Source organism: Ovis aries, chromosome 24 (assembly GCF_016772045.2).
Source record: "Ovis aries strain OAR_USU_Benz2616 breed Rambouillet chromosome 24, ARS-UI_Ramb_v3.0, whole genome shotgun sequence".
NCBI lineage: Eukaryota > Metazoa > Chordata > Mammalia > Artiodactyla > Bovidae > Ovis > Ovis aries.
In genome coordinates this window covers 27,879,161-27,905,522 of record NC_056077.1, presented here as the reverse complement: position 1 = coordinate 27,905,522, position 26,362 = coordinate 27,879,161, and the positions used below count along the sequence as shown (strand labels likewise).

Genomic DNA, 26,362 nt, shown 5'->3' with positions numbered 1-26,362 from the left:
CCAGCAACTAGAATCAGGTTCCCCACTCCTGAACATCAGGGGAGTCCTGGGAGGGGGCCCAGGACTGAATAAGGCCTCACAGACCCAAGCACCCTGCCTTCTGATGCTTTCTGAGAGGCAGGAGAGTGTAATGGTTAAACACCTACTCCTGAGCCAAACAGCAGCAGCTCTCCCACTTACTAGGGGTGACACCGGGGGACACGTTCTGTTAAACTCTCTGAGCCCCAGTTTCTTCATCTATAAACTGGGGGAGACCACAGTGCCTCCGTCACAGAGTCATTAGGAAGATGAGACTGCGTGCTCAGTCACTTCAGTCCTATCCGGCTCTTTGTGACCCTATGGACTGTATCCTGCCAGGCTCCTCTATCCATGGGGATTCTCCAGGCAAGAATACTGGAGAGGGTTGCCGTGCCCTCCTCCAGGGGATCTTCCCGACCCAGGGATTGAACCTGGTCTCCTCCACTGCAGACAGATTCTTCACTCTGGAGCCACCGAGAAGCCCCATGTATATACATATGTGTGTGTGTACTTGTGTGATGCATGTGCTTGTGTGTGTGTGGAGTCAGAGCAAGCTTAGAACAGAGCCTGGCCCAAAGCAGGTACCTCATGCGTGTTTCCCATCATTATTATTTTTTGTTTTGACAACACAACATGTGAGATCTTTGTTCCCTGACAAGGACCGAACCGGTGTGCCCTGCAGTGGAAGAGTGCAACTTTTTTAAAAGATTTTTTGACGTGGACCATTTAAAAAAGTCTTTATTGAATTTGTTAAAATACTGCTTCTGATTCACATTTGGGTTTTTTGCCCTGAGGCATGTGGGATCTTAGTTTCCTGTCTAGGGATCAAACTTGTGTCCCATGCAGTCAAAGCACGGAGTCTTAACCACTGGACCCCAGGGAAGTCCCTCCCATTGTTCTTTCCTGTCATCCTGGTTTCCCTCCCCAGGCTCCTTCTCCACTCCCCACCTGATACTGATGCTTCATAACATGTCTGGTCTTCTCTGAGGCTGTGAAGTTGAGATATTTGGTGGAGGCCTCAAGGCTGACGGGAGAAAGAAGGGGCAGGAGGTGACAGAACATCAGGGGAGTCCTGGGAAGGGGTTTCGGGCTAAAGGTGTTAAGGGGAGAACAGGCACACAGGAAACGCAACTGAGAGAGCGAGAGCACGATGGTGTGCAAGGACTGTGTCAGGCGACCTGCATCGTGTGCCAGTTTGGCCCCCCAACACACACACAAATGCACACGTGTGCACACATAACTTCAGACACACACAAGCACACGCGCACAGACTCGCACACAGATGCTCGATGCACCATGTCCAGCCCAGGGGTGAAAGCAGAGCAAAAAGCCCCGGAAGCCAGTACCTGGTGACCACCATGTACACAGCGTATTTCACAGGCAGTTCCAGCTGGAAGTGAGTTTTGTTGTTCCCCGGCATGTTGTTTTCACTGAAGGGAAACAGAGAGCTCTGACCAGCTCTTGAGAATTGAGAATCAGCCTTTCCTTCTCCTATCTCTCCCTCACCCTCTAGCACCAACCAACCACTGAGTCCTGTTCTCTCAGCATCTTAAACACTGTCCTTAAAATCCTAAAGAGGAAATAGAAATTGTAGGGAAGACCAGGGCTGCCCTGTGGAGTTCAGGCCCATCCCAACTCACCTGGATGGATGCCTGGAGCACCTTCTTTTTCTCACTGGTCCCCTGAACTCAAAACCACTCCTGCCCTATTCCCCCGCCCTCCTGGAGAGAGATCTTTCTAGTATGCAAAGGTGATCAAGTCCTGTCCCTCCCAAGCTCAACTGCAAACTCCCTAATAGCGCCTGTCGGTGAGTACATGAAATGGGCCATATCTAACCAAGTCCTTCAACTCTGCCTCCTGGGCTCAAACTTAGCCTGACGTTTGCCGTATCCAGGCATGGCTTGGTTCACACTTTCTTCTCTCTATATTTCTGCTCACCTTCAATTTGTGCCTTTGTTGGGGTTCCCTGGTGGCTCAAATAGTAAAGAATCTGCCTGCAATGCAGGAGACCCGGGTCTGATCCCTGGGTTGGGAAGATCCCCTGGAGAAGGGAATGGCTACCCACTCCAGTATTCTTGGCTGGAGAATTCCATGGACAGAGGAGCCTGGTAGGCTATAGTCCATGGGGTCACAAACAGTTGGACATGACTGAAAGACTAACACTTTCTTTCACTTTTTTTGGCTAACTCACAGCCCAAATGAATCTTCCTCTCTGAACACCAAACTCCCAACAACACTGGACATCATTCATCTCATACTGTATGGTAACCCTCAACTTTCCTGTCCATCCTTGCCACTAAATTATAACCTCCATGAGGCAGGAACCACAGCCATCTTGTCTGTTGCTATCCCATCAGCCTGGGCAACATGCCTAGCATGTGCTGGGTGCTCAGTTGGCGTTTCTTGAGTGAATGAATGAGCTGAAGGGAGAACCAGTGGGGAGAGGGCAATGGTCCACCATCAGCAAGGGGCTGGGACCTCAAAACTGATGATGTGGTGGGAAGCCAGGCATAGCTCACCTGGTAACATTGGCCTTGAGAAGTAGCTTGTTTCCAAAGTAAGTATCAGGGTTCACGTCAAATGTGACATTAAAGGTGATCTGGAAGAGTAAGAAGAGAAGAAACATCCCAGATGTTCATCAGCTGAAGAATGGGTAAATAAAATTGTGGTACATCCGTACAACAGAGTGTTATTCAGCGATAAAAAGAATCAGAGTATTAATACATCTTGCAACATGGGTAACCCTTGAAAGTGTGATGCTCAAAGAAGCCATCATATTGTATGATTCCATTTATATGAAATATCCAGAACGGGTGAATCTCAAGACAGAAAATAGATTAGTGGTTGCCTAGAACTGGGACAGATGGGAAGACGTGGGCTGATGGCCAAAGGGAGCAAGGTGTTTGGGGGGGGGGCGTGGTTATAAAATACTCTAGAACTACCCAGGTTGTCCAGGGGTCAAGAATCTGCCTTGCAATGCAGGGGACTCGAATTCAATACTTGGTCGGGGAATTAAGATCCCACATGCCTTGGAGCAACTAAGCCCAAGTGCTACAACTACTGAGGCTGTGGACCACAACTAGAGAGTTCATGAGCTGCAGCAAAAGATCCTGCATGATGCAGAGAAGACCCCACGTGCTACAGCTAAGACCCAATGCAGCCAAACAAGTAATATTTTAAACATTAAATTAAAAATATAGTACTCTAAAATTGATCACGCTGATGAATGCACAACTTTGTGAACATTTCAAAAGCCACTGGATTGTATACTTTTCTCAATTTATTTATTTATTCATTTTTGACTGCATCAGGTCTTAGGGTGTGTGGGCTCTCTAGCTGTGGCACTTGAGCTTAGATTGCCCAGTGGCATGTGGCATAGGATCTTTGTTCCTAACGCAAGATCAAACCCATGTCCCCTACATTGCAAGTCAGATTCTCAACCACTTGACTGTCAGAGAAGTCCCTGGACCATATACTTTAAATGTTTGTGTTAGTCATTCAGTCGTGTCTGACTCTTTGTGACCCCATGGACTATATAGCCTGTTAGGCTCCTCTGTCCATGGAATTCTCCAGGCAAGAATACTGGAGTGGGTTGCCATTCCCTTCTCCAGGGAATCTTCCCAACCCAGGAATCAAACCCAGGTCTCCTGCATCGCAAGCAGATTCTTTATTGTCTGAGCTGCCAGGGAAGCCCAATGGGTGTAGTGTAATGGTAGATGGATTTTATCTCAGCAAAAGTTTTTTTCAAAAAAAAAAAAAAAAAGGAGAGAGAGAGAAAGAAAGATCTACTTTTAAAAAGAAGAAGAAGAAGGGAATTCCCTGATGGTCCAATGGTTAAGATTTCACATTTTCATTGCCAAGGGCCTGAGTTCAATACCTGGTCTGGGAACTAAAATCTCACAAGCCATGCAGTGTGGGAAAAAGGAGAAGAACTAGGGAAGAATTCAGAAGAAAACAAAGGAGAAAAAGGGAGGAGGAGCCAGCAGTCTGACCTCCGAGTTGTCTGGGAAAATGGGGTGGTTTATGCCGCAGCTTAATCTCCTCAAGATTCCAAACCCTTCGGTGGAGACATCAGACTCACAGGCCAGGCGCCAGAATCGATGTGAGCGCTGGTTCTGGAAGGCCAGGGAGGCAGAGCTGGTGAAGTCAACCGGCAGCCACGGGGCAGGGCAAGCAAAGTCAGATAGAGCCTGAGAAGGGTTTGGCTACCTGGCTGCTTGACACCCTCCGGAAGGACAAGCCAGATGGGTAGAAGAAGGTGACCTGAGTTCTGTAGGAGTCCTCGCCCTCGTTTCTTACAGTCACCGTCACGTTCAAGTCCCGGGGACCACCCACCACCAGGGTGTCCAGGCTGTGGAAGGAAGAAGCCAGGCCATGAGAGGCTGGGGGCTTCCCTGCAGTGAATGTGCTCTGTAGGGAAGGAGGCGCAGACACTGGGAGAGAGAAGATAGTGGATGAGGCGGCAGCAGCTGCTCTGCGCCAGGCTCCCTTGCGGGCCAGGAGGAGAACAGAGCACCAGGTCACGGTGCAGGTTTAGGGGTAAAAACGAGGACAGAGAACTCACCCCATAAAATTGAAGGTAATGCTGAGGTCATCCTGGCAGACGGTGTCATTGCCACAGTTCTTCTCAAAGGGAAGCTGCCAAACACGGAATATGAGAAAAACAAAAGGAAATCGGGACAGGATGTGAAACGAAACAGTAAAGTGAAATCTTGAAATAAAGTAAAAATGTTAGTTGCTCAGTCGTGTCCGACTCTTTGGTACCCCATCCTGCCAGGCTCTTCTTGCCTGTGGGATTCTCCAAGCAAGAATACTGCAGTGGGTTGCCCTTTCCTGCTCCAGGGGATCTTCCCGACTCACCGAGGCTGTGAAGAGTCTCAGAGCATCCACACCCAGCACTGGCCTGAGGCCCCCATAATTGTGCGCGGGCTCCCCCACCAGAGAGAAGTTGAGGCGCAGAGAAATGGGGGTCACTGAGTCCTCCACACAATCCTGAGAGACAGTGGGGGGTTGGTGATCCAGCCTTCTCAGCTTCACAAGCCCACCCCCTGCTTGGCAGACCCAGGAGGGTGGTCACCCCCTGCTCACCAGTAACCGGAGCGTCAGGGTCTCGCATTTCTGACTCAGCCTCAGCGTCTCTACATGTCTGCGTGTGTTGTTCTGTGTGTCATCAAAGATGGCCAGGGAATGGGGGCGACCTGGGTCCAGAGCCAGGTCATAGGTGATAGTGCTCTGGGTATCTCCTGAAGGGGCGGGGAAGAATGGTGGTAAGGAGCCTGGCTTTGGAGTCAGACTGGCAACAGGTGGAGGCCCTGTTCCTCTGCTCCCCAACTGACCAACTTTGGCCACATTAGCTGACCTCTCTGTGTCTCTCAGTTCCTTATTTTAAAAAATTATTTCCGTATTGATTTGTCTGAGCCAGGTCTTAATTGCAGCACACAGGATCTTTTAGTTGTGGAAATAGTGGCAACTTTCGTTTTCCTGGGCTTCAAGATCACTGCAGTCATGAAATTAAAAGACACTTGCTCCTTGGAAGAAAAGTTACGACAAACCTAGAAAGCATATTAAAAAGCAAAGACACCACTCTGCTAACAAAGGTCCATCTAGCCAAAGCTATGATTTTTCCAGTAGTCATGCATGGATGTGAGACTTGGACCATAAAGAAAGCAGAGCACTGAAGAACTGATGCTTTTGAACTGTGGTGCTGGAGAAGACTCTTGACAGTCCCTTGGACTGCAAGGAGAGCCAATCTGTCATTCCTAAAGGAAATCAACCCTGAATATTCATTGGAAGGACTGATGCTGAAGCTGAAGCTCCCACATTTTGGCCACCTGATGCAAAGAACCAACTCATTGGAAAAGACCCTGATGTTGGGAAAGATTGAGGACAGGAGGAGAATGGGGCAACAGAGGATAAGATGTCCAGAGGGCATCACCAACTCAATGGACAGGAATTTGAGCAAACTACGGGAGATGGTGAGAGACGGAAGCTTGGCGTGCTGCAGTTCATGGGGTCACAAAGAGTCAGATACAACTTAGGGACTGAACAACAACATGGGGTCTTTTTGCAGCATGTGGGATCTAATTCCCTGACCAAGGATCAAACCCTGGCCTCTGCATTGGAAGCGCAGTGCCCTAACCACTGGACAGCCAGGAAAGTTCCTCCTTATTGTTAAATTGAAGATAATAATTTTATCTTCCCAACAGTGAAAATAAAATTGTGCCTATGAAGCATTTAGCATAGTGCCGGCCACATAACAAGTGCTCAGTAAATAATAGCTTTTCTGTTACAAGCTAGAAAATTAAGTATATTTTAAAATTATATTGCTTTTCACTTTTTTCTCTTTGTCTTTGTTCTTCAGAAGTTTGTACCTTGGGATGCTACAGTGTCTAGTGTTGTGGGCATTGGTGTAATGTACCGATTTATGGTTCCTTTTATATTTATCTTGCTCTGTCTTGGTAGAGAATCTTGATGTCTTTCACCAGTTTTAGAAAAGTCTTTACCACCATTTCTTTTTTAAAATTCTATTTTATATTGAAGTGTAGATGATTAACAGTGTTGTTTTAGTTTCAAGTATACAGCAAAGTGATTCAGTTATACGTATATATATTTTTCAGCTTCTTTTCCATTATAGGTTAAACAAGATATCGATTAAATATAATTATCTCTGCCATACAGTAAATCCTTGTTTACCTATTTTATATATAGTAATGTATATCTGTTTGTTCTGCTCCTAATCTGCTATTAAATGTATTGAATTCTCAATTCCATTCCATGTGTTTTTCAGTGCTAGTGTTTCCATTTAACTCACAAAATCCAAATTTTTTTAATGAAGTTCTCCATCCTTTCCTCTTTTTTCTTGAAGATATTTTAGTTATATTTTAAATTCTGATTTGATAATTCTAATATCTGAATCATCTGTGGGTCTATATCTATTGTCTGTTGTTTCTCTTGCTTACCCGTCTCAATGGACATTTTCCCAACAGAAGGACCAAGGTGTTTTTCAAGGCCCCACTCAAATTTCTGCTTCCCCAGCAGCTGGATTTCTTTTCAACTCATTAGCTCTCCAGTTGCTCTCTTCCACTGAGTTTCTGGAAGTATTGACCTGGACATGCATGACTTAAAAGTCAGCCAATGACTTGTATGGAATTTCCGTGTAGATTTTGGGGGATCTTCTCTGTAATTCTCTACTCTCCAAGACTTCACTCTCAATTTCTAGCCGTGTTGTTTGCCCCAAACCCTGACTGCTGTCTCCTCAGTCCAGTAAGATTATTGCTAGAAAACTAATTTTATCTCCTCCCCTTGTTTCTCTCTAGAACCACCATTACTCTTTCTAACCCCAAGCACAATGCCACTCAGAATAGAGACAAGGGAGGAAGTCAAGTTAGTTGTGATGGAATACATATCTGAATGCTTTGTGAGTTTGTGTTTAGCCTCATCAACTCAGTCTCCTCTTTGAACAAATTATTGTTGTTGTTTAGTATCTAAGTCATGTCTAACTCTTTGCAACCCCATGGACTATGTAGCTTGCCAAGCTCCTCTGCCCATCTCTCAGTTAAAAAATATATATCTGGTTAGTTCACAGGGTGGGGCCCTTCATTCTATAGGGAACTGAGATTGTAAGGAAGTGCCAGAGACTTACTTCTTTGGTGGTGTTTTCTGGGCCTCCCCACCCATGCCCTAGCAGGGGAACCATCTGCTTACTCCATCCAAGCTTGAAGAAGGCTATCAGAGCCCATCAATGTCCCTAGTCATTTAACCTCTTGAAATTCACCCACCCAGCCTCACCTTCTCCCAGCCGGTCCCATGTGCTCTTGCGAACTTGGAGGCAGACTTTGACCTTCCCAGCAATCTGGCCTTTTACCACTGGGTCACGACATTCATACACATTCCTCTTCACTTCCTTGGGTGTGAACTCCATCGTCGCCTCAACTTTCAGCACAGGCTGTGACCTGGGGGGAAGCCAGAGGGCCATCAGGGGCCATCGTACAGCAGACACACTCCTTAAAAAGAAGATACCTGGTATGTTCTCACCTGAGCAGCAGCACATGCCCCTGAGCCCCGACAGCCAAGTCTACCAGTCCATCCATTGTGAGGTCCTGGCCCCCGCTCAGTGACTGCCCAAAATACTGAAGCCTGGGGGAGATCTGTGAGCCTGTGATCCGCTGACGGTAGAAAAGAGGAGGAGAGAAAGAGGTGGGAAAGAACAGAGACAAGAGTAACTCAGTCTCCCAGGGTGACCCAAGGAGAGATTGTCTGGGCTCCACTCAAGTCACACCTCCCACAATTTCTTAAAAAATTAAGGTAACTATTCAGCTTTAAATCACAACCTTGAGATGATATCAAAAATTTCCATAATTGCTGGGTTTTCCCGGGAAAATAAGAAGCTTCACAGGAAAGAAGAGACAGTATACTATTTGACTCAGCTGAATCTCTTGATTCAGTTGGATCTCTCTTACGTGGTCAGGAAAATGCAAACACTCTGTACTGATGTAACCAAAAGTATCATATAAATTTAATGTTGGGGTGGGATGCAAAGCATGTGAATATCTGAAAAGAGAGGCCTCAAAGAGAGCTCAGGCCTCACCTTCCATAGTAGGAAGTCAATGCAAAAACAAAAATCAAGCAGCAGCAATATAATTGTGTCCTTGGCAAGTATGGAGAATCATTGAAAGAGCTGAAAGTGGTTTCCTCAAAAGGAGGAAAAACAAAGAGGAAATCACAGTGTGGGTAGGAAATTTGTTACTTTTCATAATAAGCTGTTAGGAACAATTTTGACCCTTCAGTCTATGTGGAAAATTAACACCGAAAGGATCAGTTCAGTTCAGTCACTCAGTCGTGTCCGACTCTTTGTAACCCCATGGACTGCCACACACCAGGCTTTCCTGTCCATCACCAACTCCTGAAGCTTACTCAAACTCATGTCCATAGAGTCAATGATGCCATCCAACCATCTCATCCTCTTTCGTCCCCTTCTCCTCCTGCCTTCAATCTTTCCCAGCATCAGGGTCTTTGCCAGTGAGTCAGTTCTTCGCATCGGGCAGCCAAAGTATTGGAGTTTCAGCTTCAGCATCAGTCCTTCTGATGAATATTCAGGACTGATTTCCTTTAGGATGGACTGGTTGGATCTCCTTGCAGTCCAAGGGACTCTCAAGAGTCTTCTCCGACACCACAGTTCAAAAGCATCAATTCTTTGGTGCTCAGTCTTCTTTATAGTCCAATTCTCACATCCATGCATGACTACTGGAAAGATCATAGCTTTGACTATACAGACCTTTGTTGGTGAAGTAATGTCTCTGCTTTTTAATATGCTGTCTAGGTTAGTCATAGCTTTTCTTCCAAGGAGCAAGCATCTTTTAATTTCATGGCTGCAGTCACCATCTGCAGTGATTTTGGAGCCCCTCCCCAAAATAAAGTCTAACTGAAAGGATAACAGCCAAATATATTAAGAAATTTTAAAAGTGACTTTGTCATGTACTTAATGTCGGTGAAGTGTGTACACTTAAAAATGGTTAAGGTGGTGAGTTTTAGGTCATGTTTGTTTTACTGCCATTTTTTAAGTGAATTTGTCAACTGGAAAGAAGAATGAGGAAGTGCAGGATGCTGGAAATGTGCTATATTTTCATCTGGGTGGTGCTTACTCGGGTTCACAGATGTGAAAATTCAACACTTAAGATTTGTGTGTTTACTGAACATACATTATACTGCAAATTTTTTGAGAAAAAATTATTTTATCCTATTGGGAGGAAGCTTTGTTTTGAAATTATATAATATGGTAGTTGAGATATCCACAGGACATTTGCTTGTTGAAATACTGACTACCCCAGGTTCCAGTCATAGAAAAAGAACAAGTAAAAATTACAAACAGTAGAACAATAAGCTTGCATGATCCTTTTTGCATTTATTTTTAATTCCAAAGTCTGTGGTGTGGGAGAGGAGAATGTGAGTGGAGTGGGAGTGTGTGTATGGGCGTGAGTCGATGTGGGTCTATGGGGGTTGTGGGTGGGTCTGAGTGTGGATGTGAGTGGATGTGGGGACGGGTGGGGATGGGTGTATGGGGGTGTGGGTGAGGGTGGGTGAATGTGTGGACCCTCCCCTTACTCTTGTTTTCCTTTCCAGGGCAGAAGGAGCTAGGGCTTTCACTGTTTACTTTAGATCTTTTAACTTATACAAGCATGTAAAGTGTTGTAATAAAAATAAAGTAAAACCAGACCCTTCAAATCCCATTTACACAAAGAAACAACAGATGCCAATGAGAAAAAGGCTTAACTATAATATTTACAAAATTGTGGAAAGAGGTTCCATGACACAGAGGGGAGAACGTGAGGAGTGCTGGGCTGTAAACTAAAGAACGTGTGTCTGCTGAAGCCCTCAAGCCCTAGAAGCCTGTATTCTGCAATAAGAGAAGCCATTTCAATTAGAAGCCCATGCATCGCACCTAGAGAATAACCCCTGCTGGCCACAACTAGAGAAAAACTGGAAAAGCAATGAATATTCAGTGCAGCCATAAATAAATAAGTAAAATTATTTTTTTAAAGGAGTGTGTGAAAAATACTAGGGCTGACATAGCATAATAGTCCATCCACTAGAATGGACAAAATTGATTTATGGTTGAAAATAATTGGAACAGTAGCTTCCTCTAGGATGGAGTGGGGTCAAAAATTGACTGGGAGGGAACAGGTGGGAACTTTCTAAAGTGATGATGTTCAGTACAGTAAATGAAATTGCTCAGTTGGGTCCGACTCTTTGTAACCCCATGGACTGTAGCCTGCCAGGCTTCTCTGTCCATGGAATTTTACAGGCATGTACCTTCATAGAATTATTGGGGGTTGTTTGTTTGGTTTTTGTTTGTCTGGTCATACCACACAGCTTTCAGGGTCTTAGTTCCCCAATCAGGGATTGAACCCAGGCCATGGCAGTGAGAGCACTGAGTCATAACCTCTGGACGGCCAGAGAATTCCCAGGATTGTGGGTTATATTTTTCAAAATTCATCGACTGGCCAAAGATCTGTGCATTTCCTGTCTATACATTTTATCTTAAAATAACGGTAAGCAAATATTAAATTCTAGTTAATGATATACATGGTGAGGCATTTAGGGGTGAAGTTGGACTGGTGTTGCAAATTACTTTGAAATGCATTTTAAAATGTGTTGAACTGATGAACAGGTAGAAAAGGATGACTACAGGATGAAGATATGAAAAAGTAAATTTAGTAAAATATTCATAGTAGATTTTAGCTTATAAATACATGGATGTTCACTGTACATTGAAATTTTTCTTAATAAAATGGACAAATTTTACTGATGCCTGGTGCTCTGTCCATACATGCTTCAGTCATGTCTGACTCTTTGCCACCCTATGGACTGTAGCCCACCAGGCCCTTACATCCATGGGATATTCCAGGTAAGAATACTGGAGTGGGTTGCCATGCCCTCCTGCAAGAGACCTTCCCGACCCAGGGATCAAACCCATGTCTCCTGCATTGGCAGATGTGTTCTTTACTGCTGGAGCCACCTGGGAAGCCCCTGGAGCCCTGACCTCAGATCAATTAACTCAGAACCCTTACTGGCAGGGCCTATGCACCCATTTTTTAAGGACTTCAGGTGATGTTAGTGGGGTTGAACCTTGTGAGGGATTTGGCAGGAGTGATGAAGAAACAGAGAAAGGACATAAGAAAAATTTGGGGGGGGGAAATGCTGGAAAAAAGTCAGAGACCAGAAGACTGGATGGCCTCAGTGGGCTGTAAGGGAGAAAGCCAGACTGTGGGGGTCCCTTTAGACAGTGGGCTTCATCTGGCAGGAAAGAGGAAGCCTCTTCAGGAGGAAACCCGTTGTGGCAATCAACATTTCAAGTGACCAGCCATCAGGATCAGCTACACAATTTGCAGGACTCCATGGGGGGGAAACAATGTAGGATTCCTTATTCGAAAGTTGTTAAGAATTTCAAGATGGCCGGAGCAGAGCATTAATCTAAGCACAGCACCCTCCTGAGAGAGGAGCCCTGAGTGACTACACAGGTCACACACCCGTGAAGCATGCAGTCTTGGTAGAATGACCAACCACAGGGCTTCCTGTGTTGTGAGATTTTCACTGCTAAAATCAGGAGGTTAGTTAGTTACTGTTAGTTGCTCAGTCGTGTCTGACTCTTTGCAACCCCATGGACTGTAGCCCACCAGGCTCCTCTGTCCATGGAATTCCCCAAACAAGAATACTGGAGTGGGTTGCCATTTCCTCCTCCACGGGATCTTCACAAGCTGGGTCTCCTGCATTGCAGACAAATTCTTTACCTTTTGAGCCAACAGGGAAGCCCCAAACCAGGACAGATGTGGGGCAAACCAGGTCTGTTGGTCACCCTATGACGACTGAGATTCAGAGAAGAATGTCTGCATCCTAACACTTCCGGCTCACCATTCATTACCTCTGAGCCTTCATCTTCCCTCCTGTAGAGTGGCAGCAGTGATGCTGGCCCTGTGCACCTCCTCCAGCTGTGGTCAGAATGAATCTTTTTGTGAAGTGTGTATTATTTTTGAAGGTTCTGCAAAGGGCTTGTGGGAGAACTGACCTGGCAGCTGAGGGAATGTTGGTTTGGAAAGGGACGGATGATCCGGCCTCACCTGGCTGTGGGAGGGGCTGATGCCCAGTTCTGAGGTTCCGTGGAACAGGTAGACAGCACCGCGGTTCTCCTGCTCTCCCGGGGCCCCAACGGCCACATCCGCCAGCCTGTCCCCATTCACATCCCCCAGCGCGGTCAGGGCTGCCCCAAAGCGGCCCCAGGGGTGGCCCAGCTCCCCTTGCAGGACAGCATCACACTTCCACTTAGCTCTCTGCAGAACAAAAATAGTGTCAGGTCCTACCCCAGGCAACCCTTCCATCCCACAGCCAGACCCCACCAAGCCCGGGTCTCATCACTACTCACCCCCCGGGGAAAGGGGCACACGGACACCTGGCCCCCTCGCATCTGCTCATAAAAATGGGGGGCCCCGATGAGGACCAGGTCGGGGCTGCCATCTCTGTTGACATCCACGGAGCAGAGGGAGGCCCCAAAGTAGGAGCCAATCTGAAAAAGATAAGGCCAAGATCACATACCTCTTCCCACCTAAAACAGGGCATGAGGGTTTTCTCCCTGTGACGTAAAATCACACCTGCTGAGGAAGGCCCTTTGGAGTGGATGAGATCCTCTCCCTGTTTCATGGTCAATCCTTGTTTCAATGTACTGCCAGCTGAAGAGACTGTTATAGAGTTGATGGGTGGTGGTGAGGATTCACCCCAAACCATGTTCCAGGGAGATGATTAAGGTAGCAAAGAAGCTGGATATGAAAATACAGACAGGGGCTTCCCTGGTAGTCCAGTAGTTAAGAATCCACCTTCCAATGAAGAGAAAGCAGGTTCCATCCCTGGCTGGGGAACCAAGGTCCCACACGCTGTGGGACAACTAAGCCTGAGTACCATAACTACTGAGGCTGCACACCACAACTAGAGAGAAGCCTGCACCTGCGACCAAGAGTCCTCGAGCTGCTATGAAATATTCCATGCACTGCAAATAAGCCCTGGAGCAGCCAAAAATAAAATAAAATTGTTTTAATTAAAAAAAAGAAAATATGGAGAGAAAAGCCTGGAAGACCACATGGGATATCCTTTCAATACGTTGGAAGTCTTTAGGGGGTAAATCAAAGTTGGCAGTCTGGCTAATAGGGAATCAACTGGCTTGGATTAAAAATAACTATTGTTACAGGAATTCTTTTTGCATGATATTGAGAAATAATGTTTACATTTTAAAAGAGTTTTAAAATATGTTCAAAAAATATCAAGATATGTTCTCTGTAAATGGGTAGACTTCATCCATAGAAATCACCTGTTTAGTCATTCATTCAACAAACAAAGGATTGCTCTTTGCTAAGTGTGAGGCTGGGTGGTGGAGACGGTGCCTTCAAGGCTTTTAGTTCAGGAGGTTGGAAGGGAGAACAGTACCAGATAAAAGGGAGATGTATATGGAAATATCTAATTTGTGGGGCAAGTTCAAGGAAGGAAAAGTGCAGATGGCATCAAGACAGTGACTCACTATTGTCTGATTTCTGCCCCACACACCTCTGAGGGCAGCCTCCTGATAGTCCGTGTATGTGCATGCCAGGTCCCTTCAATTGTGTCCGACTCTTTGAGACCCTATGGATTGCAGCTCGCCACGCTCCTCTCTCCATGCAGAGAAGACTCTTGCCTGGATCCCCCAGGAGATCTTAATAGATTCTTGCCTGGATTTCTCAGGCAAGAATACTGGAGTGGGTTGCCATGCCCTCCTCCAGGGGATCTTCTCCACTCAGGGATCGAACCCATGTCTCCTGTGTTTCTTGCACTGCAGGAGGATTCTTTACTTCTGAGCCATCAGGGAAGCCCCACCACCAAGCCCCCGCCTGCTCCCCCATAGTTCAATAAAGGCATTTAAGCTTCATCATAAAGGCAATAGGATTTTTTTTTTTTTTTGCTTTTAGGTCAAGTTTATTGGGTATAATTTCCACATAATAAAATTCAACCTTTTTACTACAGTTGTATGAGTTTTGACAAACACATAAATTCATGTAATTACCACGATGGTCAAGATTCAGGACAGTTTCCTCACCCCCAAAATATTCCCTTTTGCCGTAATCAACCTCTTTCCTCAGTCATCAGCCCCTGGCAACCACTGATCTGTTTTCTGTCCCTATAGTTTTGCCTTTTCCAGAATGTTATATAAAGGGAATTATACAGTAGGTAGCTTTTCAGATCTGGCTTCTTTCAACTAGAGTAAGCATTTGGGATTCATCCATATTGTTGTATGTATCATTAATTTGTTCTGATTTATTTCTGACCAGTATTCCATTGTACAGACATACCACAGTTTGTTTATCCATTCCCCAGTTGAGGGATATTCGGGTTGATTCCAATTTGGGGCATTTATGAATAAAGCCACTAGAAACATTTATATATAGGTTTTCATGTGAATGTCTATTTTTATTTCTCCTGGATAAATACCTAAGAGTGTTATGGCAACTGTATACTGAACTTTATAAGATACTGATGAACTTTTCCAAAGTAGTCATTCTTCCAATGCCATTTTTCCATTCTGACAGCAATGTATGAGTGTTTTAGTTGCCACACATCCTTGCCGGTACTTGATATTGCAAGTTTATTTCTTTTTTATGGTAATCATACTAATAGGTGTGCAGTTGTATCTCACTATGATTTTAATTTGCATTTCTGTGATGATTTAATGATATGGGACATTTTTTCATGTGCTTATTTGCCATTCACATATCTTCTTTCGTTAAGTGTCTGTTCAAATATTCTGCTCATTTTTTAACTGAATTATTTGACTTCTTGTTGTTGAGTTTTGAGAATCCTTTATGTATTCTGGATATGTCTTTTGTCAGATATGTAATTTTATTTCAAATATGTCATTTTTAAAAAGGAAAGAAAATTTTCAAATATTTTCTTCTAGTCTGTAGCTTCTCTGTTCATTCTCTTAATAAACAGAGCAAAACTTTTCTTAGTTATCCTTTTTTTTTCTTTATGGGCCATGTTTTCAGTGTTATATCTAAGAATTCTTCGACTAATACAAGGTCACAAAAATTTTCTCCTAATGTTTTCTTTCACAAGTATAATAGTTTTAGATTTTACACTTAGCTCTATAATCTATTTTGAACTAATCTTAACATGGATCAGTTGACAAGATATGTGTAGAAGGTTTTGTTTTCTTACTATGGGTGTTCAATTGTTTCAGCACCATTGAACTCTCCATTGAATTATCTTTGTGTCTTTATTGACAAGCAACTGACTATATATGTATCAGTTTACTTGAGGCCTATTCTGTTTCTCTGATATTCCTGCCACACTGTTCTGCTTACTGCAACTTTTACAGGAAGTCTTAAAATTCAGGTAGTCTATGAATCTTCCGCTAAATACCTAATAGTATTTACCTAAGATCTTTTTCAAACCTGTTTTGAATATTTACTTTCTTTGATTTTTTCATATAAATCTTAGAACTAGCTCATTAATTCTACAAATAAATTAGAATTTTGATTGGCATTGTGTTGCATCTATAGATCAACTTGAGAAGTAACATCTTAGCAATACTGAGTCTTCCAATCTATGAACACAGTATATCTTTCCATTTATTTAGGTCTTTGATTTCTCTCATCAGTGTTTTGTACATTTCAGGATAAAGATACTATACACATTTTATTAGATTTATACGTAAGTATTTCATGGTCTGGGCTTCCCAGGTGGTACTAATAGTAAAGAACCCACCTGCCAGTGCAGGAGATTCAGGAGACACAGGTTCAATCCCTGAGTTGGGAAGATCCCCAGAGAAGGAAATGGCAACCCGCTCCAGTATTCTTGCCTGGAGAATCCCATGGACAGAGGAGCCTGGCGGGCTACAGTTCATAGGGTCGCAAAGAGTTGGACATGACTGAAGCAACTTAGTGTGCATGCATGCATTTCATGGTCTTTGGTGCTACTGTAAATGATGCTTTTTTTTTTTAATTTAAATTTCCAAATATTCGTTGCAGGCCTAGAAATACAACTGATTTTTACATGTTGATCTTGTATCCTGAGAAATTACTGAAATAACTTATTAGTTACATAATTTTTTTTAATAGATTCTTTGGGACTTCCCAGGCAAACAGCCATGTCCTTGGTAAATAGAGACAGCTTTATTTTTTCCTTTCCATTCTGCATGCTCTTTTTTCTTTTCTTTTTTTTGCCTTATTGCACTGCTATGTCTTCCAGTATGATATCGAATAGGAGTGGTGAAAGTGGATATTCTTGCCTTGTTTCCAATTAGGAAAAATATTCTCTTTTACTTTTAAATATGATGCTAGTTGTAGGTTGCTGTTGTTGTTGTTTTAAATGTTCTTTCTCAGGTTGAGGAAGTTCCTTTTAATTCCTAATTTGCTGGTAACATCACGAAAGCATGTATTTTGTCAAATTCTTTTCCATATCTGTTAAGATTATTACTTTTTTCTTCTCTAGTCTGTTGTTATGGTGAATTACATTGATTTTTTTTTCCCCCAGAATGGCTCTTTTAAATTGAGATAAAATTTACATTACAAAATTAATCATTTTAAAGTATAAAATTTAGTGGGTTCTAGTATATTCACAATGTTATGTAACCATCGCCACCAATTCCAAAACATTTGCACCACCCTAGGAAGAAGCCCTATGTCTGTTAAAAGTCACTCCCAATCTTCCCCCTCCCTTTATATCCAGGCAAACACTAATCTACTTTCTGGCTCAATGACTTTGTCTACTCTGGACATTTCAGGTGAATTAAATCATATAATATGTGGTCTTTTGTGGCTGGCTTTTTAAATTTAGCAAAAAGTTTTCAATGTTTATCCATGTTGTAGCATGTATCAACACTTCGTACTTTTTATGGCTAAATAGTATTCCACTATATGATCTACCCCATTTTGTTTATCTATTCATAAGTTGATGAACATCTAGTTTCCTTCCACATTTTAACTATTATGAATAATGCTGCTGTGAACATTCATGTATAAGCTTTAGTTGGAACAACTGTTTTCATTCTGGGAAAGGGTATACACTTAGGAGCAAAATTTCTGAGTCATATTGTAAATCTAGGGGCTTCCCCAGTGGCTCGGTGGAAAAGAATCCACCTGCCAATGCAGGAGAGACAGATTCAATCCCTGTGTTGAGAAGAACCCCTGAAGGAGATGGTAACCCACTCCAGTATTCTTGCCTGGGAAATCCCATGGACAGAGAAACCTGGCAGGCTACAGTCCATGGGGGGTCACAAAAGAGTCAGGCATGACTGAGCAACTAAATGACTAAACAACAACAATGGTAAATCTATAGTGAACTTAAACTGCCAAACTGTGTCCCATCAGTTCAGTTCAGTTCAGTTCAGTCGCTCAGTCGTGTCCTACTCTTTGCGACCCCATGAATCGCAGCACGCCAGGCCTCCCTGTCCATCACCAACTTCCAGAGTTCACTCAGACTCACATCCATCGAGTCAGTGATGCCATCCAGCCATCTCATCCTCTGTCGTCCCCTTCTTCTCCTGCCCCCAATCCCTCCCAGCATCAGAGTCTTTTCCAATGAGTCAACCGTTCACATGAGGTGGCCAAAGTACTGGAGTTTCAGCTTTAGCATCATTCCTTCCAAAGAAATCCCAGGGTTGATCTCCTTCAGAATGGACTGGTTGGGTCTCCTTGCAGTCCAAGGGACTCTCAAGAGTGTTCTCCAACACCACAGTTCAAAAGCATCTTCTTTGGCGCTCAGCCTTCTTCACAGTCCATAGGAGCTGTATTATTTTACAGTCCCAGCAGCAAAGTATGAAGGTTTCAATTTTTCCACATTCTCACCAACATATGTTAGTTTTCATGTTTTTTTTTCTTTTTAAATAGCCTTTCTACTACTATTTCTACTGTGGTTTTTGACTTACATTTCCCTAACGACTAGTAATGTCAAACATCTTTTCATGTTCTTATTGGCCATTTGTATATCTTATCTGAATAAAAATCTATCTGAATCCTTTGCCCATTTTTAAATGAGGTTGTCCTTTTATTGTTAAATTGTAAAAGTTCTTTATATATTCTAAATACCAGATCTTTATCAGATATATGACTTGGAAATAGTTTCTCGCACTCTTTTCATTTTCTTTACAGTGTAATTTGATGCTCAAAGGTTTTTAATTTAATGAAGTCCAGCTTACCTATTTTATATTTGCTTGTGTTTATGGTGGAATGTTCAAACACTCATTGCCAAATCTAAGGTTACAGAAATTCACCTAAGAATCCCTCTAAGAGGTTTACAGGTTTTATTCTTACATTTAGGTTTTTGATCCTTTTTAAATTAATTTTTGTATATTGTGAAGTAAGGATCCAAATTTATCCATTTGAATGTGGATATCCAGTTAACCCAACATTTTTTTTGAAAATCTTTTTTTCTTTAGTGAATGAACTTGACACCTTTATTGAAAAGCAACTGGTCGTAGTTATATGGGCTTATTTCTGGACTCTCAGTTCTATTCCATTGATCTATATAGGTCTGTCCTTAGCTGTACCATCCTGTCTTGATTACTGTAACTTTAAAGTAAGCCCCAAATCAGAAACTTTGACTCCTCCAAAACTTAATTCTTCTTTTTCAAGATTATTTTGGCTACTATGGGTCTCTTGCATTCTCATATGAACTTTAGAATCAGTTGGCCCATTTCTGCAACATTGTTGAACAAGCCCTATATTCCTGGGATAAACCACACTTGGTCATGATGTATTATTCTTTTTATAGATTGCTGAATTCAAGTTGCTAACACTTTCTTAAAAACAGTTTTTTTAGGGGTGATATGCAAAATATTGAATTCCTAGGACTGCTCAGGCAGCAACCACAGGCTTAGCTGAAGTACATCCTAGAAGTCTTCTGAGTCAGGTCGTATCTGGTGTCATAGTTGCTAGATTATGGCGAAGTTCAAAGAGTACTGGGTGAGGGGACCAGAGTGCATGGTGGGGGTAGGGAGAGAGAAGGGGAAGGATGTCTCAACAAAGCAGCTATTTATTGACAGATATAGAATTATTTCAATATTTTAATAACTAATATGGTTTACTTGTTAGAAAAAGTGAAAGTGTTAATCACTCAGTCATGTCCCGCTCTTTCCGACCCCAAGGATCGAACTCAGGTCTCCCACATTGCAGGCAGATTCTTTACCGTCTGAGCCATGAGGGAAGCTCATCCTGGCTATGGACTGGTCAAATGCCAGTTTTGTGTACAGATAGACTCGTAGAGAGCTCTGGACAGGTCAAGTGTTGGTATTTACTATTATCAGAAAAGTGAGGACACAATATACTCAAATGCAAGTTTGTCCCAAAGTTGGTCCCCCTGCTCTCTAGCTTAAAGTCCTCTGAAATCTGCTTTACAAAACTCTGCCACACCTTATATGTATGACTGAATCCCTTTGCTGTTCACCTGAAACTATAAAATATTGATAATCAGCTCTATTCCAATACAAAATACAAAGTTTAATAAAAAAAAAAAAAACTCTGCCCCATTGGCACCTGGTGATGCCCATCCTGGAAGCCTTTAGTCCCCAGGGTACTTCTGTTGGTACATCCGTGCCCCACACACTCGGCACTCACCTGGCTTCCCTTGATTTCAGCGTTTTTCTCCCAAACACCTGCATTCTGTCTGAATATCACCACCAGGCCAATGTGCTGATATCGAGGTGCTCCCAGAAACAAGTTTTGCACCCAGTTCCGCGAGGTGACTTCGACAGCATAACCTGAAGATGATGAATTAAGAGGAGAAGGTGCTTTCCCTTAGAGAATCTGCCCCCACCAACAGGACTGTCCCGTGAGTAGGGGCAACCGTGAGTGGTTGTGAGACTGGGGTAATTGAACCCGGCACTCTATTCCTCTTCATTTGTTGTTGTTGGTAGTGGTATTATTGTTTAGTCACTAAGTAATATCCAACTGTTTTTGACTCCATGAACTGTAGCCCGCCAGGCTCCTCTGCCCAAGGGATTCTCCAAGCAAGAATACTGGAGTGGGTTGCCATTTCCTTCTCCAGGGGATCTTCCCAACCCAGGGATTGGACCCAAGTCTCCTGCATTGGCAGACAGATTCTTTACCTCTGAGTCACCAGGGAAGCCCATTCCTCTTCATTAGCATAATTAAAATGAAGTTTTGATATTTCTGTCTTTAAAGCTATCCCAAGAGCCTGTGAAAGATCCAAGGACATCTACACTGGTTGAATTATGCCATATCCTGACCTCTTCTTAGAGTAACTCTGCCTTCTCTACTTACCCAAGTAAGCATCATTCATGTCTGAATCTATCCTGCTTGTATTGATGAAGGTGATTTTATCCTTTGATGTATGCAGAAAGGCTCCACCAGCCCAGTCAAAGCTCCCCACAGCACCCAGCAAAGGACCATCCTGGGAAAGAAGGTAGAATAAGATTAAGATATCTAGAGCTTCAGTGCCATCAAAATCCCAATGGCATTTTTCACAGAAATAGAACAAACAATCCTAAAATTGGTATGGAATCACAAAAGATCCCAAATAACCAAAGCATTTTGAGAAAAAGAACAAGTTAGAGGCATCACACCTCCTGGATTCAAACTATATTGCAAAGCTATAGTAATCAAAACAGTATGATATTGTCATAAAAATAGACACATAAGTCAATGGAACAGAATAGAGAGCTGTTTATATATGAATGTATATAAACCCATACATATGTTCTTATGTACTGTGGGCTTCCCTGACAGCTCAGTGGTAAAGAGTCTGCCTGCAATGCAGGAGACGTGGGTTCAATCCCTGAGTTGGGAAGATCCTCTCAAGAAGGAAATGGCAATCCACTCCAGTATTCTTTTCTGGGAAATCTCATGGACAGAGGAGCCTGGTAGGCTAAAGTCCATGGGGTCAAAGAAGAGTAGGACATGACTTAGTGAATTTACAACAAAGGAGAGAATAATATACAGAGGTGAAAGGATAGTCTCTTCAATAAATGGTTTTGGGAAAATTAGACAGCCGCATGCAAAAGAATGAACCTGGACCACTATTTTACACTATTCATAAAGATAAATTCAGAATGGATAAAAGACTTGAACATAAGGTCAGAAACCATAAAACGCCAAGAAGAAAACATAGGTAGTAATCTCCTTGACATCAGTCTTGGCGATGATTGTTTGAACTTAACACCAAAAACAAAATAAGCAGTGAGACTACATTAACTAAAAGCTTCTGCATAGCAAAGGAAACCAACAAAAAAATTAAAAGGTAACCTATAGAGCAGGAGAAAATATTTTCAAATAATATATCATATATCCATATTTGGGTTAATACCCAAAATATATAAAGAACTCATACAACTCAAAAGTTGGTTTTAAAACCTGACTTTAAAATGGGCATTTACTTTATTGTTTTGGGTTCAGGTTTATACGCCCTTTTGTGTTTCCTGTCTAGAGAATATCCTTTAGTATTTGTTGGAGAGCTGGTTTGGTGGTGCTGAATTCTCTCAGCTTTTGCTTGTCTGGAAAGCTTTTGATTTCTCCTTCATATTTGAATGAGATCCTTGCTAGGAACAGTAATCTGGGCTGTAGGTTATTTTCTTTCATCACTTTAAGTATGTCTTGCCATTCCCTCCTGGCCTGAAGAGTTTCTATTGAAAGATCTGCAGTTATCCTTATGGGAATCCCCTTGTGTGTTATTTGTTGTTTTTCCCTTGCTGCTTTTAATATTTGTTCTTTGTGTTTGGTCTTTGTTAATTTGATTAATACATGTCTTGGGGTGTTTCACCTTGGGTTTATCCTGTTTGGAACTCTCTGGTTTTCTTGGACTTGGGTGATTATTTCCTTCCCCATTTTAGGGAAGTTTTCAACTATTATCTCCTCAAGAATTTTCTCATGGTCTTTCTTTTTGTCTTCTTCTTCTGGGACTCCTATAATTTGAATGTTGGAGCATTTCATATTATCCTGGAGGTCTCTGAGGTTGTCCTCATTTCTTTTAATTCGTTTTTCTTTTTCCTCTCTGATTCATTTATTTCTACCATTCTATCTTCTATTTCACTAATCCTATCTTCTGCCTCCGTTATTCTACTATTTGTTGCCTCCAGAGTGTTTCTGATCTCATTTATTGCATTATTCAATATATATTGACTCTTTTTTATTTCTTCCAGGTCCTTGTTAAACCTTTCTTGCACCTTCTCAATCCTTGTCTCCAGGCTATTTATCTGTGATTCCATTTTGATTTCAGGATTTTGGATCATTTTCACTATCAATATTTGGAATTCTGTCTCTGGTAGATTCCCTATCTCCTCCTCTTTGGTTTGGTTTGGTAGGCATTTCTCCTGTTCCTTTACCTGCTGGGTATTCCTCTGTCTCTTCATCTTGGTTATATTGCTGCATTTGGGGTGGCCTTTCTATATTCTGGGAATTTGTGGAGTTCTCTTTATTATGGAGTTTCCTCGCTGTGCGTAAATGGCAACTGGATCCCACTTATCAATAATTACCTTAAACATAAATGGGTTGAATGCCCCAACCAAAAGGCAAAGACTGGCTGAATGGATACAAAAAAAAGATCCCTATATATGCTGCCTACAAGAGACCCACCTCAAAACAACGGACACATACAGACTGAAAGTGAAGGGCTGGAAAAAGATATTCCATGCAAACAGAGACCAAAAGAAAGCAGGAGTAGCAATACTCATCTCCAATAAAATAGACTTTAAAACAAAGGCTGTGAAAAGAGACAAAGAAGGCCACTACATAATGATCAAAGGATCAATCCAAGAAGAAGATATAACAATTATAAATATATATGCACCCAACATAGGAGCACCGTAATATGTAAGACAAATGCTAACAAGCGTGAAAGGGGAAATTAACAATAACACAATAATAGTGGGAGACTTTAATACCCCACTCACACCCATGGACAGATCAACTAAACAGAAAATTAACAAAGAAACGCAAACTTTAAATGATACAATAGACCAGTTAGGCCTAACTGATATCTATAGGACATTTCACCCCAAAACAATGAATTTCACCTTTTTCTCAAGTGCTCATGGAACCTTTTCCAGGATAGATCACATCCTGGGCCATAAATCTAACCTTGATAAATTCAAAAAAAATCGAAATCATTCCAAGTATCTTTTCTGACCATAATGCACTAAGATTAGATCTCAATTACAGGGAAAAAAAACTATTAAAAATCCCAACATATGGAGGCTGAACAACACGCTTCTGAATAACCAACAAATCACAGAAGAAATAAAAAAGAAATCAAATTATGCATAGAAATGAATGAAAATGAAAGCGCAACAACCCAAAACCTGTGGGACACTATAAAAGCAGTGCTTAGAGGAAAGTTCATAGCAATACAGGCATACCTCAAGAAACAAGAAAAAAGTCAAATAAATAACCTAACTCTACACCTAAAGCAACTAGAAAAGGAAGAAATGGAGAACCCCAGAGTTAGTAGAAGGAAAGAAATCTTAAAAATTAGGGCAGAAATAAATGCAAAAGAAACAAAAGAGACCATAGCAAAAATCAACAAAGCCAAAAGCTGGTTCTTTGAAAGGATAAATAAAACTGACAAACCATTAAAGGGAGAAGAATAAAATCAATAAAATTAGAAAAGAAAATGGAGAGATCACAACAGACAACACAGAAATACAAAGGATCATAAGAGACTACTATCAGCAATTATATGCCAATAAAATGGACAATATGGAAGAAATGGACAAATTCTTAGAAAAGTACAACTTTCCAAAACTGAACCAAAACTGAAGAAATAGAAAATCCTAACAGACCCATCACAAGCACAGAAATTGAAACTGTAATCAGAAATCTTCCAGCAAACAAACGCCCAGGTCCAGACGGCTTCACAGCTGAATTCTACCAAAAATTTCAAGAAGAGCTAACACCTATCCTACTGAAACTCTTCCAGAAAATTGCAGAGGAAGGTAAACTTCCAAACTCATTCTATGAGGCCATCATCACCCTAATACCAACACCTGACAAAGACACCACAAAAAAAAGAAAACTACAGGCCAATATCACTGATGAACATAGATGCAAAAATTTTCAACAAAATTCTAGCAATCAGAATCCAACAACACATTAAAAAGATCATACACCATGACCAAGTGGGCTTTATCCCAGGGATGCAAGGATTCTTCAATATCCACAAATCAAACAATGTAATTCACCACATTAACAAATTGAAAATAAAAGCCATATGATTATCTCAATAGATGCAGAGAAGGCCTTGGACAAAATTCAACATCCATTTATGATAAAAACTCTTCAGAAAGCAGGAATAGAAGGAACATACCTCAACATAATAAAAGCTATATATGACAAACCCACAGCAAACATTATCCTTAATGGTGAAAAATTGAAAGCATTTCCCCTGAAGTCAGGAACAAGACAAGGGTGCCCACTTTCACTGCTACTATTCAACATAGTTCTGGAAGTTTTGGCCATAGCAATCAGAGCAGAAAAAGAAATAAAAGGAATCCAAATTGGAAAAGAAGTAAAACTCTCACTGTTTGCAGATGATATGATCCTCTACATAGAAAATCCTAAAGACTCCACCAGAAAATTACTAGAGCTAATCAATGAATATAGTAAAGTTGCAGGATATAAAATCAACACTCAGAAATCCCTTGCGCTCCTATACACCAATAATGAGAAAGTAGAAAAAGAAATTAAGGGAAAAAATTCCATTTACCATTGCAATGAAAAGAATAAAATACTTAGGAATACACCTACCTAAAGAAACTAAAGACCTATATATCGAAAACTATAAAACACTGATGAAAGAAATCAAAGAGGACATTAATAGATGGAGAAATATACCATGTTCATGGATTGGAAGAATCAATATAGTGAAAATGAGTATCCTACCCAAAGCAATCTACAGATTCAATGCAATCCCTCTCAAGCTACCAGCGGTATTTTTCACAGAACTAGAACAAATAATTTCAAGGTTTGTATGGAAATACAAAAAACCTCAAATAGCCAAAAGCAATCTTTAGAAAGAAGAATAGAACTGGAGGAATCAACTTGCCTGACTTCAGGCTCTACTACAAAGCCACAGTCATCAAGACAGTATGGTACTGGCACAAAGACAGAAATATAGATCAATGGAACAAAATAGAAAGCCCAGAGATAAATCCACACACCTATGGACAACTTATCCTTGACAAAGAAGGCAAGAATATACAATGGGGTAAAGACAATCTCTTTAACAAGTGGTGATGGGAAAACTGGTCAACCACTTGTAAAAGAACGAAACTAGATCACTTTCTAACACCACACACACAAATAAACTCAAAATGGATTAAAGATCTAAATGTAAGACCAGAAACTATAAAATTCCTAGAGGAGAACATAGGCAAAACACTCTCCGACATAAATCACAACAGGATCCTCTATGATCCACCTCCCAGAATACTGGAAATAAAAGCAAAAATTAAAAAATGGGATCTAATTAAAATTAAAAGCTTCTGCACAACAAAGGAAACTATAAGTAAGGTGAAAAGGCAGCCTTCTGAATGGGAGAAAACAATAGCAAATGAAGCAACTGACAACTAATCTCAAAAATATATAAGCAACTTATGCAGCTCAACTCCAGAAAAATAAATGACCAATCAAAAAATGGGCCAAAGAACTAAATAGGCATTTCTCCAAAGAAGACATACGGATGGCTAACAAACACATGAAAAGATGCTCAACATCACTCATTATCAGAGAAATGCAAATCAAGACCACAATGAGATACCATTTCACACCAGTCAGAATGGCTGCGATCCAAAAGTCTACAAGCAATAAATGCTGGAGAGGAT

General features: G+C 41.8%; 1 protein-coding gene across 1 annotated transcript in view; it reads right to left on the bottom strand.

Moving 5' to 3' along the window:
- The window catches only part of ITGAM (integrin subunit alpha M), a gene marked incomplete at its 5' end in the record, with an annotated part of 43,204 nt that overhangs the window by 1,923 nt on the left and 14,919 nt on the right, over positions 1-26,362 (bottom strand). The window contains 14 exon segments of the mRNA NM_001082593.1: positions 967-1,042; positions 1,365-1,448; positions 2,538-2,617; positions 4,011-4,133; positions 4,228-4,369; positions 4,583-4,656; positions 4,879-5,010; positions 5,107-5,261; positions 7,807-7,970; positions 8,053-8,183; positions 12,633-12,842; positions 12,935-13,075; positions 20,145-20,287; positions 20,811-20,940. Of these exon segments, the coding sequence (NP_001076062.1) occupies positions 967-1,042; positions 1,365-1,448; positions 2,538-2,617; positions 4,011-4,133; positions 4,228-4,369; positions 4,583-4,656; positions 4,879-5,010; positions 5,107-5,261; positions 7,807-7,970; positions 8,053-8,183; positions 12,633-12,842; positions 12,935-13,075; positions 20,145-20,287; positions 20,811-20,940 (1,785 nt within the window).